At 39.7% G+C, this 11,017-nt stretch overlaps 1 protein-coding gene across 1 annotated transcript; it reads left to right on the top strand.

The window, feature by feature from the left end:
* LOC109717673 (agmatine coumaroyltransferase-2-like) lies at positions 977 to 2,519 on the top strand. The gene is made up of 2 exons (XM_020243544.1): positions 977 to 2,308; positions 2,399 to 2,519. The coding sequence occupies exon 1, from the start codon at positions 977 to 979 to the stop codon at positions 2,288 to 2,290; it is 1,314 nt and encodes a 437-aa protein (XP_020099133.1). The 3' UTR covers positions 2,291 to 2,308; positions 2,399 to 2,519.

The following is an 11,017-nucleotide window of genomic DNA, read 5'->3' as shown; positions in this document are numbered from 1 at the left end:
TATTCTTATATATATATATATATATATATATATATATATATATATATATATATATATATGGAGCCTGCTAATTAATTGGTCAAACTACTGAAAAAGTAATTTTTGCCGAATTAATTTTAGTTTGAAGAAAATAATTTTGAATAAAATTTTTAGAATGTTTGGCTCAATCTGATATAAAAGTAATTTTTTTGTATAATTTTGTAAAAATATTTGGTAAAAATAATAACTTTTCACTGAGTTTTATTTGAAAATTAAATTTATATTTTAATTTTTAAATTTAAATATAAAATATGAACAAACTATTAAATTTAATTTTCAATTTAAAATCTAAAATACCGTCCGTCTCTAGAGTAAGTGGCAAAAGGCTTAGTGGTTGATACCCGAGGTCCCAAGTTCGAAGCCTTGTTGATTCACATTTCTAGATAAGTTTATTTCGAAATGAAATAAATAAAGCGGGTAGCATGCTACCTATATCTCAAAAAAAAAAAAAAATTAAATCTAAATTTTAAATTTTAAACCCTAAACCTTTTCGACTTTTTTATTAAGTGTTGGAGAATCTCGTGCTCTCATGCATGCAGCAGCTATACTCGGCCAAGTTCATTAAAAACAGTCAAACTTAATTAATCCTAGTACCCATCACGAGTGTGTATATTATACTAAAAATAACTAATATCTGAATTAAAAAGCAATTTGAGGTAAAATAACTAAGTTAATTCTAACTAAATCTCATCAATTAACGTTATCTTTAATTGCATGTACGGATTTCACCCTCATAGATCTGAAAATCACCTTACGGTGCTATGAGTTGATTAGGCAGCGTCATTCTCCTCCTAGAAGCCGCTTCTCATTGGCAACTACCGGACACCACTATCTTATTTATGCCCATGTGTGCACAGCTTATGGGATAGAGCACTATATCTATCTCACTTAGCTTTATATTTCCGTCCTATCTCTAGTTAAGCTCAACCAATTCTCCATGCACGTGGTAGTGGAGAGCTCGAGAATCATCAAGCCTGCACACAATGCTGATCATATTCGTCCTCCACTTACGACCACTCAACACATTCCACTGAGTGTGTTCGACAAGGTGACCTTCGACACACACGTCGCCGTCATCTACGCATTTCGCCCGCCGACTCCTCCCAACTCCGTGATCGAGGAGGGGCTTGCAAAGGTGCTAGCAGAATATGGAGAGTACGCGGGTAGGTTCGGGGAGGACTCCGAAGGCAACCGAGTAATACTCCTCAGCGATGAAGGAGTGCGGTTCGTCGAGGCCTCTGTCGACACCACCCTCAGCAATGCTATGCCCTTCAAGCCCTCTCCTTCTCTGCTGGACTTTCATCCGAGTGCCGACGGTGTGGAGGAGCTGCTGTTGGTCCAACTCACGAGGTTCGCTTGCGGATCTCTGGTTCTAGGTTTCTCGCTACACCACGTTATCTCTGATGGCCATGCCACCAGCAACTTCTTGGTCTCGTGGGGCCGCGCATCACGCGGACTTTCCATCAATCCCCTCCCGCTGCACGACCGCACCTCGCTCTTTGTCCCCCGTCAGCCGCCGCAGCTCGAGTTTGAGCATCGTGGCGTGGAGTTCAAGAGCAAGAAGAGTAGAGACAGCAACACGGAGAACCCACTAAAGAATGAGGTGGTCATTCACAAGGCACACTTTACTAAGGAGTTCCTCTCCAAGCTCAAGGCCATGGCATCCGCGGGGAGAGACCAGCCATATACTACGTTCCAGTGCATGGTGGCTCATTTATGGAGGGTCGTGACGAAGGCGCGAGGCCTCAACGGTTGCGAGACCACCCACGTACGAATTGCCGTGGACGGACGCAGGAGGATGATCCCAGCTGTGCCTGATGGGTACTCAGGCAACCTAGTCCTTTGGGCCTTCCCTCGCGCCAACGTGCGGGAGCTGATGAAGAGGCCGCTCCAGTATGCTGCGGATCTCATCCGCACAGAAGTCGCCAAGGTGGAGGATAGCTATTTCAAGTCGTTTATAGACTTTTCGAGCTCTGGAGCGGCCGAGGAGGAGGGTCTGATGCCGACTGCTGATGCGGATGAGATGGTGCTGTGCCCTAACCTAGAGGTGGATTCCTGGACAAGGTTTCCCTTCTACGACCTGGATTTTGGCGGGGGTAGCCCGTACTACTTCGTACCCTCTTATCTTCCTGTGGAGGGGCTGCTTATACTCTTGCCATCCTTCATTGGAGACGGGAGCATTGATGCGTTTGTGCCCTTGTTCCATCATAACTTGGATTCCTTCAAGCTTTGTTGCTATTCCATGGACTAGTCCATCCTTCTTGCACACGTATGTTTAGTTACTCTCTCTCTCTCTCTCTCTCTCTCTCTCTCTCTCCTGTGATATTAACCTGACCAAATACTTTGCTACATGCAACAGGTTTACATAGATGTGCACGAATTTTGAAGAACTAGTGATGAGTCGTGAAGTGCAGGCGAAAGAAAGAAAAAAAATGGAATCTTGCAATGGTAGTCGCCCAATCAAAAACTTCTTGTGTGCCTAAAATGCATGTCTACGAGTGTCACCATTTGATGCTTTTTTTTTTTTTTTTTTTTTTTCCCTTTCCATTACTTTAGTTGTGCGTGAAAAATGAAAAATAAGAAATAATCAATTGTTAAACTCTATGCACTGGCTTTACTTAATTACATAGTCTATTTATTTGATGTCTCACTTAATTATGTGCGTGCGTGTGCGCAAACTTGTGATAGCTGTATAATAAATAAGAGAAATGTCGTTTGTATGAATTAAGCAATGTATATCTCACAACATTCTATTTCAGAGTTTAATTTTCTCTTTTGATTTTTTCGTACTTGAAAAAAAATAGAGAATAATAAAACTGATATGGAAAAATTATTCTGCCTGTTGATGATAATATTCCGAGAGATATATCAAAAGGTTATTTAACAAGTCACATTGCTCATAATTAACTGACGTAAATAATATATAATGTAATGACATCCACTGGCATTATAACAATACGGATTTCTGAAACCCATTTAGAATTAGATAATATTATTATAGATTATGATGGCCTAGCTCCGGCCCAAAAATTTTTTGCATTCAATATAACTTCTAGGTATAATTAGATTTTTTTTTTTTTTTTTGAGAGATAGGTAGCACGCTACCCGCTTCGAAATAAACTTAGCTGTAAATGTAAATCAATTAGGATTCGAACTTGGGTCTCGGGTACCAACCACCAAGCCCTTTGCCACTTGCTCTAGGAACGGTCGGTATAATTAGATTATATTATACAATAAATTACAGATTTGTTTACTTTCTATACTGTAGTACTATTTTCTCAAAGGCACCAGTACTTCATGTAATATCTGAGATATTTGTAATTTAAGGAATTTAAAATTTAAATTTTAAATTCGAATTTCAAATCGAAATTCTCTTTCGCTCTCTCTCCTATATATCTATCTATATTATATTATATATAAAAAAAGCACGTATTTCAAATTTCGGTCTGTCGACAGACCCATGTTTTGGCAGGAAAAGAAAAATGATTCCTCTTTCCTTACGTAAAATAAATAACGTAATAAACAAACTTTTAATTTTTCTTTATCTCTAAAATAGAAAAAAAAATATACTTGTCCAAATTTTTGCCAACCGAAGATATCTACTATGAATCATTATTTTAATTCGAAATTTGTTTAGTTTCTTTAAATCTCTGAAATAGAAAAAAATTCATACTTATTCAAAATTTTGCCAGAATATCTACTGTAAATCTATATTTCAATTCAAAATTTAAAATTAATTTAAAATTTTAAATTTGGAACAGTCAACATATTACAACGAAAATAATTTAAAAGATACATTGGTTGATAATTTGTAAGTTATATTTTTGAATTAATATGATGTACAAATTTATGATAAATTTGTAAAAAAATATCTCAAATAAGAATGGGCGGTTATGATCAATTTATTAAAAAAAATATTTATATTCATCCATAAATTTAATTCTACGAACGGTTATGATCATTGGTTAAAAATATTTAAAATAAAAATGAACGGTTATGATCAATTTGTTAAAAAATAGCACTTCTGATAATTTGTAAGTTATATTTTTGAATTAATATGATGTACAAATTTATGATCAATTTGTAAAAAAATATCTCAAATAAGAATGGGCGGTTATGATCAATTTATTAAAAAAAATATTTATATTCATCCATAAATTCAATTCTACGAACGGTTATGATCATTGGTTAAAAATATTTAAAATAAAAATGAACGGTTATGATCAATTTGTTAAAAAATAGCACTTCTATTTATCTATTTTATATTAAAATTTAAATTTGAGTTTAAATCGTGAATTAAATTTAATTTCTAATTTTTGATAACAAATCTATCCATCTATTTTATATTAAAATTTAAATTTGATTAGGGGTGGAACTGGGCCAGGGCCTAAACAAGGCCTGGCCTGTTGGGACATGTTTGGGCTGGGCTTTGGGTTTTGAAAATATTACTTTGGGTTCAGGCCGGGCGTAAAAATTAAGACTCGAAAAAATTTTGGGCCTATTTAGGCATATCCAAGCCCGGCCTGAGTTCGACCCAAAGCCCGAAATATTGATTACCAATATATATATATATAGAGTTGAGCTAAAATACTATCGGTAGCAAACTGGCTCCGTTGCCACCCATTTATTTTCGATGATGGAGCATCCAAATCGATGGTCCGCACTGTTGAATATGATCTATACCTCTTGAATATTTAAAAATCAAATTTCATACTTTTCGATATTGTTCTCTTGTTAATCAAGTGGGCGTAAAAATGAACGGCCGAAAATGAATATCCTCTAAAAAGTGATGATAGGAATTTTGTAATTAAGATTGAGAGTATAGATTTTATTCTAAATAGTTTAAAGAATTTTCTAACCAAAAATCAATTGATTTGAATAGCTTTACACCCTTAAACGAGAAAATGCCTCATATCTACCATTAAAATTATAAATTTTGAAACCCTTTGATCATTAGGTCATTGATGTCGAAATGATTTGAAATTTGGTTTCTAGATACTTTAAGTGGTATAGCTAGATCATGTTCAACGGTGCCGATCGTCAATTTAAAGGCTCCATCATCGAAAACAAATGGATGGCAACGGAGCCAGTTTGCTACTGATAGCATTCCAGCTCAACTCTATATATATATTATAAATATATAAATATTATTTATATATAAGATATAATATTATATATATTATATATATATATAATATAAATTATTATTATTTTATATATAATTTATCATAAAAGGAATAAATTAATATAGTTCTATAATGTTATTAATGATACTATTTAAACATTAATAAGAGGATATATATATATTAAACAAAATATTTAGTTCTATATTAGATATATAAATAGTATTATTATTTGAATAATAGCTAATTAATTATACAAATACTTGGTAATACAATGTATCTATTATCTAATACAGCTGTACATAACTTACTAAATACAATATTTATTTTAAAATTTTTTTTAAAAATTAAATTAGGACCTTCCTATCACAATATTACTATATATCTTAGTTTTAGTTATCTTTTTTTTTTTTGCGTTACACATTTATTGATGGAGATAAATATTGGTAGATAGTTAATAATATTACTATTGATGTTAATACTAATTTCTTGATTGTGATAAAAACCGCAATAAAAATATGATTTTTTTTCTTTAATTTTATACAATTAAAGCATTATGTCTGTATAATTAAATGCATAAAATGGGCCCCACGAACCCATGGTATTGGGTTTGGTTTGGCTCGGGCTCGGGCTTTAATTTTTAAAAATAATTAGGTAAAGACCCGACCCGAAGCCCAAATTTCTTTTGGTCAGGCTTTGGCATAATATTCCAACCCAAGATTCGGCCCAGTGTCCACCCTAAATTTATTATATAGATATTTTCTAAATAAAATTAACATTATAAATTACAAAATATTTTATCTAATTTTGAATAAATTATGATTTACAAATTTTATGATTTAAATAAATTAAAATAATATTATGGCATTTGCACGTTATGCATAATGCTATATATATATAGTATATATATATATATAGTATCAATATATATATAATAGGCCATGGCTACTATACGATTTATGAGTTACTTGGAGCCTCGTACTATAAGTTGTTTTCCAATGTATAGAGGTCTCCAAATCGATGATCCACTCGTTAAATATTGACTAAGTATTGAAACTTTCTATGAAAATGTAAATTCGTAAATTTTCGAAATCATAATAAAGTCCAGTTCAAGTGTTCTAAAATTGAAACGGTTTCACAATCGACGACGTCTCTAAAAAATGATGATCGAGTCCTTGCAATTCAAATCGAGTATTTGATCTTTTACTATAGTAGTTATAGAATTTTTCTTATCAAAAATCAACAAATTCGATTTATACACGTTAAACTAGCAAGTATCCCATACGGCCGTTAAAATTGTCAAATTTTGTGACATCTTGATCAGTCTAAGGAAATATTTGAAAAATTATAAAATTTAATTTCTAGAAGTTTTAAATACTGTAAATAATGTTTAACGGTGTGGATCGTCAATTCGGAAGCTCTATCATCGAAAACAACTTATGAGTACGAGGGCGATCGTACTCATAATAGTATAGTAGCCGGACCCTATATATATATATATATATGTGTGTGTGTGTGTGTGTGTGTGTGTGTGTGTGTGTGTGAGAGAGAGAGAGAAAAAGGGGAGATCGGATTTTCACGAATCCACGACCAAATCACGTGAAACAAAAATGTGATCACGAGGGCCAGAAGTGCTGAATGCGCCAAAGTCCGTTCGTAAATCTGATCGATGAATTTACCGCAATTGCTCGATAACCAAGGAGTAAAATTGGGAAAATTCGAATTCCGAAAAATCCCCCAATATTTTATGCTTCGAATTGCGTAAAATTGCGCATAGGGTTGCCGTTCTGCATTTTACGCGTGCTGTGAGGGTTTTGGCTAGGAATTTGGAGTTTTTTAGGGCTTTTCTGCAAAAATGTCACATGAGGACTTAAACCCATTTTGGGCTCTTCTCCTCCGTCTCTCTAAACCCTAGCGTATTTCGCTCTACCCCTACCACAACCACCCTCTTTTGTGACGCCCCGACTTCCCAGGGGGTCACCCATCCTAGGACTACTCCCGTCCTAGCACGCTTAACTCTCTTAACCTCTTGAGCCTTGCCACCGCCCAAAATGCTTAAGCCGGGTTAAGAGTTTAGCCCTATTATATCATATATATAGGACTATCTGGGGTCTCACAATCTCCCATCCTTTAAGCCCTAACGTCCTCGTCAGGCTCAGACTTATAAGTATCAGGCGATGTGAGACTCGTCTCGCTAGCCCGTCATCCTGACCCTGGCTCAGCCGAGACTCATTTCACACTTCCGGTTGGTAATTGGCTCTGATACCATCTGTGACGCCTCGACTTCCCAGGGAGTCACCCATCCTAGGACTACTCCCGTCCTAGTACGCTTAACTCTCTTAACCTCTTGGGCCTTGCCACCATCCAAAATGCTTAAGCCGAGTTAAGAGTTTAGCCATATTATATCATATATATAGGACTATCTGGGGTCTCACATCTTTACCTTCCCACCCCTGTGCCGTGCGCCGCCACCCTAGTAGAGACTGCCGCCGGCCACTGAGAACCCCTATTCAACTCTCTCTCTTTCTCTCTCTCCCTCACACACACACATTTTCCTTTCCCCCTTTCCTTCTCTCCTTGTTCTTGGAGCCCCAGCACAGAGGAAGGCCCGAGCCACTCTTCCTCGACCTTTCCATTTGCCCTCGTGCTCCGGCCAACTTCCCCGATGTCCCTATGCTCCACCGGCACCGCCGCGGCCACGGGATCTCCTCTTTAGCCACTTGGGGCAAAGAGGAGCTCATCTCCACAAATCCACGATCGCCACCGTCGCCGCCGCCGACCCTCCCCGCTAACTCCTGCGGCCTTAGGAGGTCTGCTGCCGACGACATAGACCTCCTTCGGCCGCCGCCGACTCCACTTGGCTCTCCCTAGCTTGACTGCAATTTGTGCTGGCCGAGCTTCTCCAGCTACCGCCGCCATGCCGTTCCCTACCACCAGCCATGGGGAGCACTGTGCTCCCTTCCCCCTCCGCTGCCGACCTTAGCCGAAGCGTGTGCCGGCAGGCCATAGGGAGCTGGCAGGAGAGCCCTAAGCCCGCAGTCCCTTGAGCTAGATCTCAAATATGGGCCTCTCGCTATTCTTGGCAGTCTGACGCTCCTCTATCTTTTCGAAGGCAAGCACGCCAAACCCCTCGACTTGCTAAATGTTGTGCCCACCTCCGTTGCTATCGTGACGCTCCGTCGCGGAGATTCGGCTCCCTCGCTCCCGGAGCCCTTTGTGCATTGAACTTGACAAGGCTCCACAGAGCTCCTCGGCTATCATGCACGCTCTAGACAGTGAGCACGGTGTCCAGTACATTGAGACCTGTCAGCCGGTGCCCTCGCTCCGTCCCGAAAGTGTGCAGTTTTCGGTAACGGCCCTAAATGTCGCAACTGTCCCGCCCCGATGCCGCTACCAATTTGGTCCGGTTCGGGCGCGTCGAACAGACGCCGAACGGACAGCACCTCTCCTGTCCGCCCAAGGCTAAACAACCAGATCATGTACAAACAAGCGCCCAGGAATGCTTAGATGACATACATGATCCAACATAGCACACACAAGTGCAATCCATCTAAGAGCAAGAACCACAAGTAATATACTAGTGTATAAAGAGAGATAGTCTAACTATTACATTCATTCAATGGCTACATCGTTTGATTGCATTACATTTTCCATCCACCAAAATGTAAATACATATTTTCCTCAAAATACAAGTAGCTCTCCCATATCTATCCAAACATCATCTAGTACACGAGGGTACTCTAATGCATAAAGGAAAAGCTACCAACTAAACTCACTTAGGGCGCTATGCCCTTACCGCGGTCCTCGCTTGACTCGCCTCTGTGTGTACCTGTACCCCAAAACCACACGGGGTGAGAACTATATAAATATAGTTCCCAGTGGGTTCGGCCGCCGACGCCGCCGGTTTTCCCACTAGGTCTAAGCTGGCACAGATAGAGAGATAGATAGATATACAAAGATAAACTGCAACTACTCTATCATGCCACCAATGATAATAATGCATGCAACAACTACTATCATGCTAGTATCATGTCATGAGTATATAAAGGTGCATAGTAATGTAAACTACAACATACACTATGTCTACTCAAGGTAATAATGCAAGTCTACTATGCATTTCATGTTTCTTACCCAATTCACTTGGTTAACCCGAAGGTTAAACCCTCGACTCACTCTCAATCTCATAGGTGAGGAGAAACTGCACTCGCACACCGAGACCGTCTGCGGGACAACTACGTCTGCCCCTAGTGAAGTACTCCGGAGACTCGTGCCTCGGTGGAGCGACCACCGACAAGCAAAAACAGACTAGTGAGTATGATCCAATCCTCACAAGAGGATACCCTGTCTACTAGGGTCAATGTGCCTCTGCTGCACAATCATGATATATAATCAATGTTGGGACTTCTACTATCCCTAGGTTCATGTCAAATTTACTACACTAGACTCGATGCCACTCGTTCGATCATTGTAGTAAGTTTTCTACTAATTGACATGCCACTCGTTCAAGTTTAGTGTCTCTACTACACTAGTTCAATGCCTCTCTACTAGGCTATGTCCAAGTTCGGCTCTTTATGCCGCTATAGGATTCTATGCCATAAGACCCAATCCTCATGCTACCCTAGTCTAGGTGTTCAACTCATAAGTACACTACTAAGAAGCATGCAAGGAAAAAGGAAATATACATTTATTAATCCTATAATGCAATATGATCAACACATATGTAACTTAGACATAAAAAGAAACCCGGATGTTCCGGAACGACACCCCCCACCTTTTGCGTATAAGGAGGCTCTAGAAGTGCGCTTCGGCGTCCTTTACGACGAAGCCTCGGTCTTCTTGGTCCAAATGATGCTCAATCGGCCTTATTTTGCCGATAGCTCTTGACCCGCTCGACGAATCGAAATTCCGACTTCGCCCCCGCGTTTAGGCACCTACCAATTAGGTTTACAAGGCCTCAAATGAGATCAATCCCATACTTTACCGAAAAACCCTATTTTGGTGCCCTAGGGTTAGCATCAAGCTAAACCCATCTCAAAACCCTAGATTCTAGCTCTAATCCTTCCATTCATGGTGCTAGGGATCCATTTGATCCCATCCAAAGAGCTAAAACCCAAAAACCCCAAATCTCACAAGCTAGGGTTAGAAGCTTACCTCTAGGTTAGCTTAAAAGAGAGAAGAGAGGATGAGGGAGAAGTCCAAAAGCCTCCTTTTGTTGATCTCCTTCTTCTTCTCCTTCCCTTTCTTCCTTCTTTCCTTCTCCTTTCTTCTTCTTCTTCTTTTCTCCTTCTTTTCTAGAGAGAGAAAGCAAGAGAGTGTGAGGGAGGGAGAGAGAGTGAACTGAGAGAGAGTGAGAGGGAGAGAGGGACTAATAAGCCCTCTAATGTAACAATATCCAGCTGGCCCCCTCCACTTTTCACTCTGTGCGCAGCCCTCACTGGGCGTTCTGCGCGCGGAGGGACCGGTCTCCCCGACTTGGGACCGGTCCCCGAGAGCTTCAGCTCGGGTCACGCGTTCGGGTACCGGTCTCTCCCAGAGAGACCGGTCCTCGGGAGACCGGTTCCTTCCTGAGAGACCGGTTCCCGAGAACTGGGACTTCAGGACTTAGCCAATTTTTGGCTTTTCGCGCTGGGATCACGTTCGGGAACCGGTCCCTCACTGCCAGGGACCGGTTGCCTCAAGCAACCCCCGCAACACCAGCCGATGGGACCGGTCTCTCCCTGCCAGGGACCGGTCCCCGAGAGCAGTTTTGCTCCAGTGCAGATTTCGCACTATTCGCTCTCGTGGACTCGTTTTCAATGCACTTTTGGTGATTTTAATATCTTTGGTTTTTCCAAAGTACACCAACACGACCCTTG

Source organism: Ananas comosus, linkage group 11 (assembly GCF_001540865.1).
Source record: "Ananas comosus cultivar F153 linkage group 11, ASM154086v1, whole genome shotgun sequence".
Lineage (NCBI taxonomy): Eukaryota > Viridiplantae > Streptophyta > Magnoliopsida > Poales > Bromeliaceae > Ananas > Ananas comosus.
The sequence above is the reverse complement of the archived record's forward strand: the minus strand, read 5'-3'. Positions and strand labels throughout refer to the sequence as shown.